The sequence below is a fragment of the Cervus elaphus genome, chromosome 17 (assembly GCF_910594005.1).
Source record: "Cervus elaphus chromosome 17, mCerEla1.1, whole genome shotgun sequence".
NCBI lineage: Eukaryota > Metazoa > Chordata > Mammalia > Artiodactyla > Cervidae > Cervus > Cervus elaphus.
In genome coordinates this window covers 36,242,114-36,262,456 of record NC_057831.1, presented here as the reverse complement: position 1 = coordinate 36,262,456, position 20,343 = coordinate 36,242,114, and the positions used below count along the sequence as shown (strand labels likewise).

Genomic DNA, 20,343 nt, shown 5'->3' with positions numbered 1-20,343 from the left:
GAAATAAAGTGAAAGTGCTAGTCATGTCTGACACTTTGTGACTCCATAGACTGTGGCCTGCCAGGCTCCTCTGTCCATGGGATTCTCCAGGCAAGAATACTGGAGTGGTTGCCATTCCCTTCTCCAGGGAATCTTCCTAACCCAGGGATCAAACCTGGGTCTCCCACATTGCAGGCAGGTTCTTTCCCATCTGAGCCTTGGAGTTCATAAATGTTATATCTATCCAACTCACCAGTTCTTCAATGAATTGAACGCAGATTCAAGGAGACAAAAAGGGATCTAACTATAGTGTTAGTTTTATTAATGGTTAAACTGGATTTAAGGCCGTGGCTGGGTTTTCTGTCTCCTTCTGGGAACGTAAACTGCAGGATGCTGATTTATTTACCAAGGAGCGGGCAGAAAAGCTGAAACCCCACAACAACACACCTGGGTGGCCATGGGCAGAGGCATGAGACAATGTAAGCTGGAATATAGGTTTCTATGCTTCCGTAAGAGTAGATGTACCCTGCCCCCTACCTCCTCCTATATTTCCATGAACATCAACCTCTCATCACCTCTCACTGAGCAAAAGTTCATACATGGACAGCCACATGGGGACGTATACACATACCACTGTGCCAGGCAGAGCAGGAAAAACCACTGTCTCTGATGAGCTGCAGGCATGGGAATTCTATTTTAATTAAAGGAATTGATACTTTCAGTGTAAATACTTTCAGCTTCACTGCAGAAGTGTGTCACACTGAAAATCAGTTGATTCTAAACATCCTAGGGCTAAGGAACAACTTTGCCAGCAATGGCAGAAGCAATAATAACAAAAAACAAAGACTGTATCTCTTAGTCTATATTACGTTTATTACGGAAAGTGAAAAAAAGCAACAAAATCATATTTGACATTTTTTTTTAGGATAAAACTAAGTCATCAGTTGAATTTCATTCATTCATCCATTCAAAACTCAAATCCAAAATGAGGGTGGATGTGTAGGTAATTTCAAAATCTTGATCTATCCTCATGTAAATCATAACATTCCGTCTTTTTTCCTAGGTAATGACATTTTATTGATAGGTCAGTTTACAGAGGATGGGGACTTTCTTAAATAAGCAATTTAATGACCTTTGTCTATAGGCATCATGAAAAGACATAACTTTAGATTCATAAATGGAATTTCACTTTATTACTGTTTCTTCAGTGATTTAACATCATACTACACTTTTGGTCTTTCTCCACTGAGTACACACATAAATAATTCTTATATTGACATCTATAATTTTCCTGGCTGGCACTTAAATTAATACATGACTTCCAAAATAATTACATAAATTTAAATTTATCTTTTAAGCAACAGTAAATATTGACATCAAAATTTCATGTATGCTTTTATAACATCCATTTTTAGTAGTTAAAAACACAGCTAGGTATAGTTGTAATTATAGTGTTTTTATGGTGTTTAACCTTTTTTAATCTAAGATATAAAGATGGCAATTCAATCTTTAAAATATGAGTACCTATTAAATGCGATTATTGACTTTCTATTCAGAAATGGTTATATTTGTACTTTGCCACACAGTTTTCTGTTGATGGCAATTCTGGTATTTCTTTTCATAACTTCAACCTAATATCCAGTCAACATAATTATTAGTGTCAAGATATCAGGATCAAATCATATTAGGTTTTAAGGACCAGATCAGACTTTTCGATGTCTAATAGAGTACTTCCTTTTCGAAGAAATGAGAGAAACTAAAACATCGATTCACTGACTGGAATTGTGATAAATTGACTACTGTTGTCCAGTATTGACATTTGCTGGCTAACGGCTCTAATCTCGTTATCTAGTCCACACAGTGTCACCTATTGTCAATAACAGTCATTTATTTGAGTCCATTTTAAGGAAATCCCAATTGCTAACATCCTGTTATTCTACCAGTATCATTTGTAACTTTTAAAAATAAAATCTGTACTTTGACTTTTCTTTGGTGTTGCTAAACATTGTTTTGCCAATCTCAAGAGAAGAATGCCTGCAATCATGTTTCACCTCGAGTGATTATATACTCTTTTGAAACCTAGGGATACAGCTCTACAATGTAGAGCTTTTATGAGCCTGTGCAAATAAACATGCCACTAAACTCACAAATCGAGTCTATGAAGCATAATTGGCTTTCCCCAGTGTTTGTCATTTCCAGATATAAAATTAGGTACTTAAAGAACAGCACTAAATCTTTGAAGCTGCTCAAGTACCTGTCTGTGTCTCAATAAAATATCACCTAGATTCTCGTGACTCAGTGGGGCTGGACTTTCCTAAGCGCCAAATGTGCTATGAGGGAGTAACAGCTTTAACCGGGGAGCATCTAATCTGATATCAATCCATGTGAAACCAGTCATGAAAAGATGCAGTTTTCAATTAGTTGTTTTAATTTGTGATTGATTTAAATGTACCAGTATGAATAAAATGCATTTATGTGTGCATATATATGTGGGTAAGCTATTTACAGTTATGCATACATTTTTATGTGTAGAAAATGAAAATACACATTGATTAGCCCTTTTGAGGCTTTTGAACAACTCTTTCTTCTTCCTGCTTTCCACTGCTTTGAGAATTTAGATAATTCATACAAGGTATGTACACAATCACACCCATAGTATGTACATCCTAATCACACAACACAGAGAAGATGTGTGAGGAATGTAAATCAACCCAGTGGTCAAAGAACTGACCTTACCTGTGACTCATGGCATGGGGAATTAGCCCTGGCATATTTGGTAACAGGCCAATGTACTGATGACTGCATTCAGCCTTTGTGACAATTATGTTATCTACTCTGGGAGATGATTAAAAGAAGAAAACAACAGCCCTTTCTGACTTTCAAAAGCAAAAGGACAAATTCTGTCACTTAACACACACGCACACTTTTGTTGGTTTTATTCACTTTCGGCCACGTGCCTACCTGATGACAGAACTTGGCCTTAAAATGGGATGCAGAGTGTTTTTTTTTTTTTTTTCCTACACATAAAAATAGAAAACCAACTGCTCACAGACTGTACATACTTACAAAATGTACTGATGTACCACAACCAGCTACAAGGTAATGCACAATATAGTGTTTACATGTTAGTACAGCAGAGATAAATACATTTAGAAGTTTAGTAATTGTTAGTATATTTCCTTCTTGGGTTTTCAGGCCCTGATGACCTTCCTCAAATACCTGGGAAAGGTATTTCCAGATGCCCTTAAAAACAAGACTTAGTCTCTCCAACCCTCTAGGGAATGGGGAGTGTGAGAATAATACTGTAATCTCCCAAGTTACCAACATCAGAAATGATGGAAAACGTTTTACAAAGTAACTGGCTCAAAGATGTGGTTAAATAAATGCTAAGAAGTCTAAATGGGTAAGCCCCTTCTGCTCATTTCATGGTTTGCTCTATACATTACACAAAAACAATATGAACCATAAAAAATGCTTAACTTCTCAAAAGTTTTGCTTAAAAATAATATAATTTTTAAAGGGACAAAGAGTAATGCTAGCAGCAAGGTAAAAAAGCAAGCTATCCTTTTCACTCCAAAATAAGCAGATGGCCTCCCATATCTTAAAAGATCGAGAAAGAAGTTAGTGTTTCTTCCTCACTCAATTCTCTTTAACACACTTAAATCATTAGGTATTTGTCATCACAATTATCACCATGCTGGTTGATCATCAGTACCTTTTTCTAAAGTGTAAAATATGTGATCTTTATTCTAGCCAGTTGATTTCGAGCATGAACCCAAAAGAATACTTGGTGAAGAATTAGTATTTAGAAACGCTAAATGTTGTATGTAGATACAACATCAATTCTGTAAGGCATTATTTCAGGCCACTTTTGATATGAGTATTCACATTTTAGCTATTCCTTATTTTAGAACCAATTTTTTCATAGCTAAATCTGGCAATCCTCCAGGCAGAGTTAACTGAATTGCTTTCTTAAAGGCTAGTGTCCAGGGAGAGTAATTACTATACATTGAACCTTCCATTTCAATCACGTTTCTGGTTGAAGCTGTCTTGAATTTTAAGCTAGCAAGACTCTTGGTGATTCCTTTGGTCTTGACTATATTAAAACAGAGCTGTTAACCATAAGATCTAATGTTCACTAGTGCTGTACCTCTTTATGGAGCTCCTACATAAGTTTTTCCAGCAAGAAAGCAGAAATAATGCCTTTGCTTATTTTATCCCGTGGGTTATGGTCAGTCTTCATGGAGCAAACCGTAATTATATAATGGTGTGCCCATAATAGATGCACTTGGTGGTATAACTGCCTCTTTTTGGCACATTATTGCTTGACTTTAATTTCATTATCAACGGTCTTTATTCTCAGGATGAGTAGCTGAGATATCTGGGTCTTAGAAAAACACACCAGACTTGGGAATAACAACTTTGTTGCACCATTCTGGCCTTCACAGTCATTTCACCAAGGCTTGCCGTTATTTAAGTGTCCTTTTGATTATCACCTTGATTCACCTAACAGCCAACAGTAATTTTTCAGGGTTTTTGTTTTGTTTTATTTGTTTCTATCTACACATATATACCAATGTACTGGATTTACTTTGAGAGAGGTTATTTGGTTGTGGCAAGTGAGTAGTTTAGCTGGTGAATGTTCACAGTTAAAAGTAGCAGTAATGAACTCTGGTAGATGTCACTGATTTGTGAGACAGAATTTTTCCACTTCAATCCATCTTCATTTATGTCCTTGGTCATTTCAAATCAAGTTTATTTCTGTAGCCAAGGAGAATTCATTTTTTCCAACAGTAGGGTAAAGTTCATGGAAATCTGTTTCAGTCTTTACAAGACTAATTGTTTCCCCTTTTGCAAAAAAATGTCTAAAATTTTGTAGATATCCTTCAACCCATGTGTCTGCACAATGACATTTATAACTACTCAGCTGGCTGCAGAATTTCATTAAGAAGGATAAAGTTACAAAGTTGGACAGGAGATTTGGCATGTCACCTGTTATTTGCCGGGTGGCAGCTTCTGACCCATCTTTGGAGATTCAACCCAAAGGGCCACACATGGAACCAAGAATGTTGCTAACAGAAAACAAAATGCTCAGATGGGAATATAAAATAGCAAGCACTGAGGCAGAGGAGGGCAAGACTTCTGGTTCACTGTGTAGACAGAACAGCGTTAGAGACAAGATGGTCAGTTTATTTATCCAAGATACTGCTGAGTTCACTGCATTATTATCACAGAGGGAAGTTCACAGGCTCCGTTTCTCAAATACCGCTTAGGACAAAGCTGGAGAGAGTAAACAGCGTCATCTCCATGGCAGCATTGTAGATGATTAGTAAATCAGACACGTAGAGGCCTACACAAGGCTACAAGTGATATTTGTGATATTCAGTAAGAACACACACATATATATATGCAAACCTTATCCTAATGTATTGTTTTCCTTTATATTGATTCTTAAAAAGTAGACAAGGGCTGTGGTAAAGTATGTGGTACTAGAAATGGGACAAATTGTTAAACACTTGCACAATATGTAGGAGGAAGAAAAGACAGTTTCTCACATTTTGGAAGCAAAACAGTAACAAAGAGGATACAACAGAGGCCAAACAATTTACATTAACAGCCTACTCATACAGGTCCTCTGTAAACAAACCTTAAAGTCACATCATATTCTAGTCTTCATGTGGTATATACAGATATTTCCCAAATGATAGGAACTCCCAGAGATGAGAGGAAGACTATCAGAATAAGCTAGAACAATAAAAACCTTAATACTCTTAGATGCAACCCAAAGCAATTTTCCTCTTCTGCTTTCTTAAGATGACAAGCTCTTATTAAGAATTTGGTTCCAAAATTCAACCTCTAGGGTATATGGTACACATGCATATTCAGTCCAATTTATTCCAGTTATGATATTTAACCTATAAGATGGAGAACACTGATATCCAAAATAATAAATATTAGACCATTCTAAAGATTAAAGATCATCAAAAATCAAATTATATTCAATATAGCTGACTTGTCAAGGTAGGAAAACACAGTAATATTTTTTATAAATATTTCATTTTGGATGCAAACAAAAAAGTTTCTGGTCCACTGTGACCTAACAAAATGTTTAATGTGTGCCACTGATCCAAAACACAAAGCTTAATTAGGATTTCAGTGTATGTAAAGTAGTTGGTCTGTGGCATCAAGGGTAATAATCCAGAAAGACATAATTAGAAAAATGCTGAAGATAAATAGATGCATGATAGTTGAAGTGGTCACATTTTTCTTGTAGTCATAAAATAGAAAAATCGGAATTTAAATTAAAAATTTTCACTGGGTACACATCTTCACATGTTAAACATTTGGATGGCCTAAGTCACCTCTTTTTTGCTGCTGGTTTAAAAAATATCTTATACTGATTTACTTAATTTATATATTTATTTCAACAACTAAAATACATTTAAAAGGACCAAAAGATAACTAAAAGAAATAAGGACAAAAACAGCTTTCAACACTGTGTGTGTCATGCAGGTAACGAATAGCAGAGCAAGTTCAAATAGTCTGCCATGAAAATTGTTCTGCAACTTCATTTGTTGAATGAACCTAAGGAATCACAAGTGATGTCCTGAATGTCTATGTGTCATAGATCCAAGTGAAGGAGCATTTTCAAAACAAGGTTTTATCCTGAGAGTCTTTGGGGGATCATAATGCAGAAACACCACTGTTTTGAATAGGCTCCTGTCTTATTTATCTATTTGATGAGCTATTTCTGTGACCATTTTTTCAGGACTTTTCCTTCTATAAGATTCAGTAAGTGAGAAGAAAGCTTTTGTAACATTTTGTGACAATCTTTAGAGTGTGGTAGAGATTGAAAGTGAAAAATTAAACATTAAGAAGTAAAGGTTAGTTTCAGTCCCCAAAAAAACCAAAGTGACTCTAGCACACATCAAGTTTCAATTTATTGAATTTTATTAATTTGCTTCTAATGTGTGACGACAACAATGTCTACAACTCTCTTTGGCCTCTGCTTCCTTTCACTATTCATAAATCACATGGTTACTCCAATCTCATGAAAACTAATATTATTACCAGATGCTAAATTCTTCCTTTTCTCCCATTTTAATGCAGGGACAGCCTGTTCTAGCCAGTTCTGAGCAGAGGGTGACCTGGGCCCACCCATCTGGAGTGGGTATTGTTGACAGCTGCCACTGTGTACAGAGTGTGTTCTCCATGTGTACACAGCATGTGGAGGGAGACAGCCAGTGAGCGAGACAGGAGGGAGGTTAAACTCTGGCAAAGGCATCTCCTACAGAAGTGACATGAACACTACAGCCAATGGGTATTTAAGGCCCAAAGAGAGAGTTTTAGACTCAATTCATTAATAATAATTTTGGCTGCTAATTTGATGGTAATTTCTAGTTAGATAGCCTTCCTAGTAGAGGCCAACTGTTAAGAAACAAACATGTGCTTTATTAAAAAATTCATTGGAAGTTTCAATTCTAACAACTGTAATTGCCATTCTCTGGCTCTGACTCTGAGAATGGCTCTGTGGCCTACTTATGTAGGCTTCATAGACAGTCCAATTACTTTGAAAGAAATCGATGACTATTGACTAATTTATGTCTGATGTAGCTTGTGGTGTTAAAGTTTAGGTATGATATCCTCCCGCAATATGTTCAGAATCTGCAAAAGAGAATCCAAATTAAAAAAAAAAAATAGAAACTTTGCATTTACTACACAAATGGTATTTCTGAACCTCTGGAGAGATAGTACACAGCTGGACAATTCTTTCCTGGCTCATCAAGGCAGTGAGTTTAGAGAAAACAGCCAACGCCCCTTCATCACTAACAGTGATTCATTCTCTAAATGCAACGTGGAAACCAACAATCTCCAGGGCTCACTCCTCTCTTCCCCACTAGCCCCACTCAAGCTACTGCTGGTCACCCCAGCCAGTGCCCTGCAAAACACTCATGGGCCCCAAGGACACGCTTCCATAATGGAGACAGGAGAGGGCTCAGCTCAAACAGGGGCCTATATTCTCAAGGACTAAGCCCACCCAAAGTTCACATGATGTTTTAGTAAAGGCAGCTTCTTTTAAAGGGTTGGAAGGATGAGATATGATGGTATTTCTCTTAAAATTAATAGGCTTGAAGAGGTTACCTTTTTACCACAGATTAGTTTTAAGCAATTAGATGATATTAGTCTGCATATAAAAGCAGCAAGGGAGCTCATTTCTATTTGACTACATTTTCTATTAGAAGCTACTGAACCAAATCAAAACAAAAATACAAACTGCATCCTGTTTACAGGAGCCACAATTAAACCTGTTGTTTTTGTTACTCAGGAGACTTTCCTTTTTTCAACACACAAAAAAGGAGTGTTTGGTAATTGGCTATTTATAATTCCTTACCAGAACCTTAACATTCTCAGCAGAATGTTATTAGAGACAGCTGAACAACATAAAATTCAGTATTATCAATAATATGATAATTCTCTTCAAGAATTCAGTCACATGTATTTCCTCTTGGGCAAGGAAATATGAATTTAATCTAAGCACAATCACAGAGGTGACCCTTGCCCTTAGTGCAGGAAAATGTATGTACATAAATTCATGTTTTATGTGGGCAGTATTCAAATGGTTTGCTAACTTTTTTCCTAATATAACTTACATTTATTAACAGGTATAACAAGGTTTATAAAAAGGGTTATATGCAGATGTTTACAAATATTAGTTCATATTTGGCATTTTATGCATGTAAGTACTTTTATTTATATCCTCTAGCCGAGGAATGAGTCAAATTTGTTTCCCTTTTTTTCCATGATATTTCTCATCACCTACTTAAATTTTGTATGGTATCAGCATTCTTATTGCAATGGACTACAAAGTATAACTGTTTTTGCTAACAGTGTCTTTGCTACTTTTAATATAAAGAGGGGTGTTAATGGAAATACCATAGTGTGATAAATTGAGGCAGTAATATAAAACGACACATGTGTAATGAGCATGTTATTCTAAAAACATCATATTAAAAAAAAACAGTGAGTGTTATTTCCTCTTAATTAAGGTTGTAAACCTTCAGTGAAGCTTACTTCTTCACTTCCTTTCAAATTGAAACGTTATTTTTTATTTATGGAGCCCCAGCAAAGGACCCCGCAATTCTTAGTAGCAATTTCCGTGAGTTAATGCTTTCTCTTCCTGGTCCCTCAGAAAAAAATTAAGTAAGCTCTGACATAGACAGATGGACACCTCTGAAGCCTGTAGCAGTATCCAAGGGCTTCCGGACACGTTCCTTTTCAATCTAACACAGAAGAAGGAGCAGGACGAATGCAGCAGTTGGGGCGTCGCAAGTTCTGCAGCATGGACTGGAAAACGCTGTGCTGCCTGCCTTTGAGCTTTTTATTAGAAGAAGTATCTGAGGAGATGGACCTCCGGCTCTGAGCTTTGATTAATTTCTCGTGTTCCCTGATTTGTCTTTGTAAATGGTTCTGTATGGCAATGCCCAGGGACTCCGGGTCCAGGGAAGCCCCGTACACCTCCCAGGTCATGCCCTGCTCGTCCCACACCACGTCCCGGACGCGCTTGGACTGTTTCAGCTGGAGCTTGGAGTCGGCACTCAGCTGCTTCTTCTTCTCCCCTGGCGTGAGTCCCACCTGGGCGGCAGCAGCCGTCACGTTTAACTTTTGCTCCTTGAGGAACTCGCTGACCCGGCTGGCCCGGCGGGGGCTGGCTTTGACGGAGCGAGAAGGGGTCCTTTTGCCAGAGCCAGGACTAGAGTCCCCAATGGCATCTGACGGCAGGCTTAGGCTGGCGGCCGTCTTGGTCTGTCTGTTTTCTTCCCCGGTGCCCTCCTGGCTCCTTCTAACTGGGGAGGGTGTAGGGCTGGCACCTGATGCCACGCCTCCACTTTCTTGAGATTTAGGATTGAGCAGTAGGCTTTTGGCCTCTGCTCTTGCCCTCACCTCCAGGATATCGATGCCAGGAGATTCTTGTTCTTTCATTATCTGAGGAGATGCAAGCTTCTTCTCTCTTGCATCCCCTTGATTCGTGAGCTCCAAGCTCCTGGACTGGTCGGCTCTGCTGGCAGGGCCACTGGAGTTGGAGAGGTGGCAGTCAGGGTCTGGTTTGTGGCCACCGGTGGTTGCCACTGCAAACTCAGATGGCTTCGTTTCACACTTCCCTAATCCGTGACCTGTTTCAACTTGATGTCCTGCACTAAGAGAAGTCTGGTCACTGGGGCTAGCTTTCAGGGAGGTAGAACTAGTACCCGAAAGCTGTCTGAAGGTAAGCTCTGGCCCCGCTACGGTCATTCCCGCTGATTTCCCGTCTTCTTTACACATCTCCTGAGCATCACTGGAAGCCACGCTGACGGCTGAAGTTTTAAGGACCTCCACCGGTAGGCTCCCCGATTTACTTTCTCCTTGGAAAGCTGCAGAAACAGCCGCAGCTGTCTGGATGTGCACCGCTGGCATGAGGTCACGGCACTGACCCGCCTCCCGGGGGGCGAGGGCGTTCTCGGACAGCTCCAGCGTGCGGCTCGCGCTGCCGTGGCAGATGACACGCAGCTGCTCTTGTTCAAACCGCTCTGGAGCAGGGCTTTCCTTTAAGAATGCAGTGAGGATGCTGGGGCTGGTGGATGCCGATCTGCTCTCGACACTCGCCACTGCCTGCACCTCGGCATCTTGCCGAGCCCTGGGTGGGGTTTCCTTGATCTCATTTTCAGCTTGGCTGGTCATCGTACTTGCTTCTTTAAACCTTGACACTTGAGGCTGGGCTGCCAGCGGCACCTTCTCTGGATCTGGAGGAAACATCGATCCGTTGCTAGGAAGGTGGGATGGTTCAGGAATCACCGAAGTCATGGCCTGGGTGTCTGAGGTGGCGGCAGAGGGCGGTTTGTTCCCCGAACATCCATCTTCTCCTGTTGGAGAGCCACAGGACCTTGTCTGGGAAGTGCAGACAGCTTGCTGCCTTTCTGCTCCGCGTCCACCTCCAGTAGCGGAAGTAGGACTGAACGCCCTGGTTGCTGCATCTTCAGTTTGCACCATTCCCTGCATTGTCTCTTGAGAAGGAAAATCACAGGACACTTGATCTTTGCCACAGATGACCCCCACCGGACAGCTTGACTGCTCAGGTTGCCCTCCATCTGCAGTTCTCTGTGACTTCACCGGGGTATCTTCAGGCCCTGATGGGGGGCTGGCGTTGGGCTGGTTGCCTGGGACAACCGGGTGGATGTGCTGATTGGCTGGCACTGTAAACGTTGCACACATCAGATCCTTGCCTGCTGCAGAACACGGGGCTGGTGCTGTGGGCTCTCTGCCCGCTGACAGCTGAGTACTGCCTGGAGAGTTGAGTGTGGGAGATGCCTTCCCCACCTCACTGACAGTGTCAGGAGAGGACATGGCTGGCTGCGTGGGCACATGCTCACCGGCCTGCATCAGGGCCTTGGCAGCTGTCCTGGGGCTGCGGTCTGGCTCTGCAGGAGTGCTGGAAAGGCCATTGGTGTTCTCACAGAGGACTTCTGGTCGAGGCTGGGGCGAGGCAGCCTGCACCTCTCCCCGGTCCTCCTCTTCTCCGGAAGCTGCAATCAGGGATGTTTTGGCCGATCTCAGAGGGTCAGGTACAGTCCCCATGGAATCTCTCTCCGGGAAAAACCTTGGAGCTCGCACCTGGACAGCACTCCTATAGGGGAGCAGCCGAAGTTCAAAGTGAAGATGCAATCAGGGGTGATTCCTCTGAAGGACCAATCTGTGAATCAAGGAAACAGTACCATTAATACAGTACAGTATCTGAGGGTTGAAGCTATACCAATTTGTCACTTGTATAGGATCTCATAAGCACATGAAAGCTTTTCTTTCCATAACTGTTGATATAAATACAGATCTTTGGAAGAAAGATGATGGAAAAATTATTTTAATTATACAAGTATTATCTTGATGTTAGTTTCTGCTTCATCCCATTGCTGTCTAGAAAATAGGCTTTTAACACATTAATACTTACATATGCACTTGATAACTACTTCAAGTCATTTGTGTAATCTGATTTACCAGATATCAGAAAATCCTATAAAGCAACTGTAATCAAATGAGTAAGTATTAAAATAAGAAATAAGTCTAAACAGATATGTAGACTAGATTATCTTGAAATAGATCCAGATATAAAATGAGGATTTAATATATGACAAAAGAGCATTTCAGTTCGGTGACAAAAGAATGGATAATATAAGGGGCTGGCAAACTCTTTAGTCATCTGAAAGAAAAGAAAACTCTCTCTTATACCAATTCCAAAAATAAATCTTAGATAGACTTAGAGAGATTAAAGGTTAAAATATAAATATTTAAATTAAAAATTCTGTTAAGAAAATATAGGCTCATAAATATATCTAGGAGCAAGGTAGGTAGGTTTCTTTGGCAAGGCAGAAAATACACCCAGAATTATGAGAGAAAACATCAGCCAGATGACTAAAAAAAAAGACAAAACTTTTGCATGGCAAAAGATGACACAAACAGATACAATAGGTTTAAAAGAGTGTTTTCAACCCAGAGGACAGGCAAAAATATCTGAAATAGAGTAGAAGTTCTTAAAAACTTATACGGAGACAAAATAATCCATTGGAAAAACGGATATGGAAGCACAATTTATAAGGTAGGAAATCCAATAACCAAGAGCCTGATGAAAAGATGATCAAATTCATTTGTAATCAAAGAAATGCAAATAAATAAACAATGAGATTTTACTCTCTACCAACTGCACTTGCAAAAACTTTTAAAAAATGTTGTAACACCATGGCCTGGGAAGACCTTGTGAAAGGAAGTATTTCTATTAATTGTATGTGCAAATGTGTATTATTGCAGCTTTCTTAGGGAAGTAGTTTAGCTTTTAAAACTAAAAATGCACATGTCCTTCACTCAGTGATCCTATCAATGGAAATAAAATACCAGCATGTGTAGATAAATATACAAGTATGTTTATTAAAAAAGCTTTCCCTGGTAGCTCAGATGGTAAAGAATCCACCTGCAATGGAAGAGACTTGGGTTCAATCCCTGGGTTGGGAAGATCCCCTGGAGAAGGAAATGGCAACCCACTCTAGTATTCTTGCCTGGAAAATTCTGTGGATAGAGACTGGTGGGCTATAGTCCATGAGATCACAGAGTTGGACACCACTGAGTGACTAACACATGCACACGTGTTTATTGAAGAACTATTTGTAGACACAAAAAACTCAAACTGGTCTCCTTAAATAGGTGGAGAGGCAGAATAAATCATGATATAGCTGTACAGTAGAGCATTTTACAACCATTAAAATAAATAGCTAATGAGGCTATAACTTTTCACTTGGGAGAAATTTCACCAAGGTATGGTTGAATGAGAAAAGCAAGGTACATAAAGAATATATGTTTTCATTTATGTAAAACAATGACCTAAAACTCTACATACATATGTGTTATGTGTGTGTTTGTGTATAATTATATAAATTCCAAAAATATACATAATGAGACATATTCGGTGGCAAATGGAGTTTTGTGACTTAGAAATAGGGGAAAAGAGATGCAGGTATCCAAAAGTGGGAAAATTTTGGATTTTAACAAGTATAACTGAATCTTTAAAAGTATATGTGAAAATTTATTCATGTGTGTTTATGCATAAACATTTTTTTAGAAAGAATAACCAGACTATGTGATGAAGACAAAGCAATGGTTCAGAAATTAGCAGGTGACTGTTTTAATATTACTTCTATCACTCACAGGTTCTATGACCTCATGGGAATCACTTAATCTTTCTGCACCCCAAATTAACTCACTGGCAAAATGAATTATATGATTTCTAAGGGTTCTTCCAGCTCCAAAGTTCAAAGATCCTACTTTTTTGCATGTGATGGATAATAAATCAAACAGCACAATCATAACTCCAGCTTTAGGGTCAAAGTAAGGCAAAGGTCAATCTGGTTGCACCCAGATTTTGAAAATAAATACTTTTGTATTTTGGTTCAATGGTATTTGATTGCTCAATCATATGACATTTCACAATAAATCCAATGTATCTTCTTTCCCAAACAGCTCTTCCTTCTAACTTCACTATTCATATTGATGGGTTAAATATTTTCCCATCCTTGGTCTTGACGGCTTTCTGCTCCTTCAAACCTCTTCCCCAGGTTTATGTTCCATTTCTTCCTTTCTAGAGTGTTCTGTTGCAGACACTTGTTGTGCCCCAAGCTTATTTTCCCTCTGCCTCTTTGGCGTCTGTCCTTAGTACTACTCTCTGACCTCCTCATCTTCAAAAAGCATACTTGTTCTTCAAAACCCCACTTAAACCCCATCCTTTCTGAGGGCTCCTAAGGCCTTTTAAGTCATAAAATCACTCTCTCTTTTCAAAATTCTACAGCTATTGTCATCTGTGTTCTTTGTATTGTGCTTCGCATATACTGTTTTTGTGTATAAATGTCTCATTTCTCCAGAAGTCCTTCAAGTCCCAGGAGGGAAGGGGATAATCTTATTGATTCTTTCCTGTTCACTCCTCAGGACACAGTGCAGAACCTTGTGCACAAAAAGGTGTTAATCGATCCCATTTCCCTCCAAAATGGCCATTATTAAGTCCTGCCAAACTTCAAAATAATAAGCAAATTTATGCCATGACATGAAATAGTAGTGAAAACACTATTTAAAAGAGTGCTATTTTTGGAAATAAAATAGTTGTATCTTATTTATGAGACTGGGTTACATATCTGTAATCCAGGTTTAAATAATTAAAAACAAGTCCATTGGCCACCTCCTATTAAAACTTGGAAGGTCAGAACACCTGGTTAGGGGACAGAACATCTTCTTGTTATATGGCTGGAGCCAAGAAGCCTGGCTTGCCAGAGAGGACTGTAAAATATGAACACCTCAGAGTCCAGCAACTGAAGGTTGGAAGACTTAGAAAAGATGACGGACTTCACTGAAATCTCAGAAGTCACCAAGTTGATCCCCATTTCCCACAGAGAGCTGACTATACTAGTTTACATTTAAAAGAACATTTTCTTTTTGCTTGCTTTGTCAGTAGAAGTTAAATCATCCATCAATTCAAGAAGAAAGGCCCAGATTGCTTGGTTAACACATGTAATTTGAAATCTCTTGATTCATGAGTAGATAGGAAATCAACACTACTTGAAACACATTTGCTATTGTAATTGTCACTGCATCTCCATGAGCCCTGGACAGACTGCTTAACCTCAAGAAACAATTCTCTTCCTTTTGCTCCTTTCCTCTCCAACTAAATAGCAGAAATCTACAGTCTCTAATAGGTTACACAAATAGGTTATTTAAAAAATGTAATTACTTGGTGGTTTACAGTGAGGAGTAAGTCTTTAAAATCAGTAGGATTCCATTGTGATAAGATTTAATAATGTCTAGAAATGAGGTTATTAAATGAGGTGGCCCACAGACTGAATAAATTCCTTCTGCAGGTCTGCTGTGTGTGTTTCTTGTGCAACTTTCCCTTCCATTTCCTTTCTCTTCCCCTCTCTCTCCTTTCCCTTTTTCTCTTCCCTTTCTTTGTCTATTGAAGAGATCATTCAGAAAAATCCTTATTTCTCTCTTCTATTACTCCGCCTCCCCAACCTCAGAAGATATGCATTTCCAGATACCAACACAAGGTGGCGATGTGAAGGTCAGTCTTTGTAGAGGGCAGGGGCATTCCAGACTCCACACAACCCTTCCTCATCTAGCCTGTTTCACTGCTTTGCATAATTTACCCTGGCTCCTATGGACAGGTAAGTTTGAGAGCTTTGTTTTAAGAGCACTGACACAGTAGACTTCCCAACCTAATTTTCAGTCTTCCAAGGACAGTCTGGCATTGTGTTTAAGAACATGAACCCTGGGGCCAGGCCCCCTGGGTTCCACCACATATCAGTTCCAACACATAGCTCTAGCTTTGTGTGCTTGGGCAAGTAATTTAACATCTCAGGGCCCCAGTGTAATTCATAAATTGAGGCTAATAATAATAATAATAATACAGCCTGACTGAGCTGTTGTGAGGAATAGACTTAGCTCTTAAAACAAGTAATGTCTTGGCTCATGTTAAGCACCAAAGAAGTGTTAGCCTCTTTAAAAAACCTCATATTTAATCTTTTATCTGGGGCTTCCCAGGTGGCACTAGTGGTTAGGAACCCGTCTGCCAATGTAAGAGACGTTAAGACACATGGGTTCAGGAAGATGCCCTGGAGGAGGACATGGCAACCCACTCCAATATTCTTGCCTGGAGAATCCCATGGAAAGAGGAGCCTGGTGGGCTACAATTCATCAGGTCATATAGAGTTGGACACAACGGACACAACTAAGTATGTGTGCAAACTTTGATCTATGTGAAAGAAAAATTTATTCTGACACTTGTTAAAATGATAAAGAAGACCTCATGTATGTTATTGCAATAGGGGTAAAGCCCATGGCAGGAGGAAAGAAAGACTGTGTTCAACTCCAAATACACAAAAATGTGTAGGGAATTATAACCAAGGAGTAGGTTTGTGTGTGAATGGGGGTGGGGTGGGGGTGGGTCAGTGGATGGAAAATGATTTAAGAATGATTTAAGAAGAGACATCAAGGGTAGGCGGACTGTTGCTGAAGGCAACAATCTTAAAATTCAGAATTCAAAAAACTAAGATCATGGCATCTGGTCCCATTACTTCCCTATCTATTTGATAGGGAAACAATGGAAACAAGGGAAACAGTGACAGACTTTATTTTCTTGGGCTCCAAAATCAATGCGGATGGTAACTGCAGCCATGAAATTAAAAGACGCTTGCTCCTTGGAAGAAAAGCTATGATAGACCCAGACAGCATATAAAAAAGCAGAGACATCACTTTGCTGACAAAGGTCCATATAGTCAAAGCTGTGGTTTTTCCAGTAGTCATATATGGATGTGAAAGATGGACCATAAAGAAAGCTTATCAGTCCTGAGTGTTCATTGGAAGGGCTGACTGATGTTGAAGCTGAAACTCCAATACTTTGGCCACCTGATGCAAAGAGCTGACTCATTTGAAAAGACCCTGATGCTGGGAAAGATTGAAGGCAGGAGGAGAAGGCGACAACAGAGGATGAGGTGGTTGGATGGCATCACTGACTCAATGGACATGAGTTTGAGTAAACTCCAGGAGTTGGTGATGGACAGGGAGGCCTGGCGTGCTGCAGTCCATGGGATCGCAAAGAGTCAGACACGACTGAGGGACTGAACTGAACTGAACTGAAAGAAAGCTGAGTGCCGAAGAATTGATACTTTTGAACTGTAGTGCTGGCAAAGACTCCTGAAAGTCCCTTGGATAGCAAGGAAATCAAACCAGTCAATCCTAAAGGAAATCAACTCTGAATATTCATTGGAAAGACTGATGCTGGAGCTGAAGCTCCAATACTTTGACATGATGCACAGAGATGACTCACTGGAAAAGACTCTGATGCTGGGAAAGGCTGAGTGCAGGAGGAGAAGGGGGCGACAGAGGATGAGATGGTTGGATGGCATCACCGACTCAATGGACATAAGTCTGAGCAAACTTCCAGGAGACAGTGACGGACAGGGAAGCCTGGCATACTGCAGTTCATAGGGTCTGCAAAGAGTCAGACTCGACTTAGTGACTGAACAACAACAAATTGAGAATGACCAGATATCATGTGGGAGAGTATTCTCTCTAAATTGACCTAGCAGGATTGTTAAAACTGGACTCTGCAAGATCAGACAGGGAAGCCCAAGACTGAGATCTAATTAAGAAATGGGCTCACAGGAGCCCAACTTGAGGTTAGTAAAGGAAGGAGTCCTTATCATCTCATCTCATTAGCAGCAGCAAATAAGAATTTTCTTACAAGACTCTCTGGGGCATTATGACTTCTTTCTGAATTGGGCATGAATTCCACAGAAGCTGATGGTATCATTAAGTCAGTTTGTTTTTCAGTCTGTTGGAGAACTGGACTTTTGACAGCAGGTCCCTTTGGTGCTTTTGCCTTTAAAATTATGAACAAAGATTTAAAGCCTTGTTCCAGCAATGCAGCAAGGCTGCAGGGTAAACACTACTGACTTTTTACAGGGAAGGTAACTGAGGTCCAGAGATTGACTTGAGACCAATCTAATTCCTGTTGAATTGAATTCTTATGAATGGTAATGCCTGGCCTCCTTCTATGCTGCTTCCTTATTATCTCTAACTCTGGAAAGAAAATGTAAAAACAGAGGGGAAAGAAAAGTATCTTCAGAGGAGAGGGAAGTTTCTTTCTGTAAGTGGTTTGCAACTTAGCAGCAGCTTGGATGGTACTAACACCGACTACAATGGCATTCATAACTGGTCACTTTATGAAAACCTCGACTTGTTGAAAGCTGACACTGCCACTGCTCATTCTGAAAATAGTGGGTTCCACTACTCAGCCGCGCTGCCTATTTTCATAACAGACACCCACGCTTAATAAGACGGGCAGCAGGGAATCGCTGCCTTTTGTGACTTCCTCCAAAGCTGCTCTGGCGGGAAGAGCATCAGATGCAAAGAATGGGGAGAGGCTTGGCAGTCCTGGGCCAGCAAGATGCCAATACGCTGCAGATCACGGTGACAATCCTGTGGCAGCAATGACCTTTGCCCACTTAACGTCAGCGCTGCTAGAACAAGGGCTCCGGGATGTCATCAGATCTCTTTAGTGACATTAGGAAAGTGTCACAGGGACCCTGGTGTCCCTGTTTACACTCATCTGACTGCAGCCATCAGATGGATGATCACAAAGACCCTTGGAGAACAGTGGGGTGAGAGATAAGAGACTGTTAACCCTCAAAAAAAAGGATAAAGAAAAAATGTCATCTGGCTTCCTATTAAATCTGATTTTATTTGCTCCCTTTACTTGGAACCCTTGCCTAGATCATTTGCATTCTGAACCCAGCAGATCCTGCCAGTACGCAGCTTTAAGGGGAGGTGATTCAGTCCCAGGAAAACACCCACAGGCTAGGAAAAGCAGTTGCTTCTTCTTTCTTTAAAAAATCATACCCTCACACTAATAGCTGCCTCAAATGCACTCTTCAAAGATATCAGCTGAAAAACTGGTTCTTCCCTTCGAACTGCATCTAAAGTCAATCACAAGGCTCAAGAGACAAGCAGTCTTTGCTTTGTGCCAACAACAGTGTTCCAGACTTTTGGTTATAATGGTCATTTTAATAAAGGCACATGAGAAACAGGCTGCATCCCTTCCCTATTCAGCTTTTCTTTTGTTCTACAGTGTTTCAGAAAAACAAATGCATGGCTTGTGATCTCATTGAATTCCATGGTAAGCAGGGCTGGACAAAAACAAAGAAGTAAAAATGGGCTTTAAAAAGCATGAAGACCCCAAATACATCCTCCCTTTTTGTCAAATATGATTTGAAAAGACGACTTCTAAATTCACAACTGATTAGAAGCACACAGTACAGCAAGCACTCCCTTACTGTTCTCTATATTCCAAACATTGTTCTTTATGTGAATTTATTTGACCCTCAGAACAACTCCAGGTGGATGGTCCTACTCTGAGTTCCATGTTGCAGAACTGGAAGCTGAGGCAAGGTCATGCAAGCAAGCAATGAGAGAGAACAGATTTAAATCCAGACCACTGGCTCCAGAGTCCAAGTTGTTAACCAATTTTACACAGTAGAGAGATGGGCATTTCTTCTAGAAGCAAGCTCAATGACTTGGGCAAGAAAGAAGCATAGTCAGACAATGAAGAAACAAGAGAAAACTCAGAAAACATAGCTTTGAAACCACTTACTAGCTCAGGCTAATAGAGATAGACTAGGCAACACAGAAATTCCTGCTCTTCATAATGATTTATCCAATTTGAATGCATTAAGGGTCACAGTTTTCTGAGAAGCTGATGAAAACTATGTACTCTTTCTAGAAACACATATGTGCACACACACATACATGTATGTAGATAATTTTAGGAAATTCATGTCTGGAAAACTTTCTAAGACTGCACGTTAATATCCTTTTGTCTGAGACCTTGGAAAAATGTCACAAAATGGAATTTACCTGCCTCAGGATTGTTATAGAGCTTAAAGAAGTTAAACACTCAGCTGGTTCTTAGAGAATAACAGATACACAATTAGGAACTATTATTATTTAAAAATATTATTTTGGAGTCATTTACCTAAGAAGGTAGAAACCATGCAATCTATTTCTAGAAAGCCAACTTAAATGTCCCAAAACTTAAATAAGTTTACAATATGTTCTCCCAAACCCCTGACCAAAAGCCATCATTTGAAGAGGAAAGTTTTAGCTAACTTGAAAATAAACACAATAGTGAGCTCCATTCTATTCAGATCATGTAGGAAATGTGACCTTTTTGGTTTTTTTCCTCAGCAAAGTAAAGACTCAAGCTTTAGTAACCTTCAAAAATCAACCCCTCAGTAGCTCCACTGT

At 39.9% G+C, this 20,343-nt stretch overlaps 1 protein-coding gene across 1 annotated transcript in view; it reads right to left on the bottom strand.

Annotated features, from left to right (window-relative positions):
* Positions 1-830: 830 nt before the first annotated feature.
* Positions 831-20,343, bottom strand: part of GPRIN3 (GPRIN family member 3) — a 73,830-nt gene continuing 54,317 nt past the window's right edge. Inside the window, exon 2 of the mRNA XM_043871338.1 lies at positions 831-11,704. Coding sequence (XP_043727273.1) covers positions 9,256-11,589 — 2,334 coding nt within the window. The 5' untranslated portion in view covers positions 11,590-11,704 and the 3' untranslated portion in view covers positions 831-9,255. The remainder of the gene's footprint in view (positions 11,705-20,343) is intronic.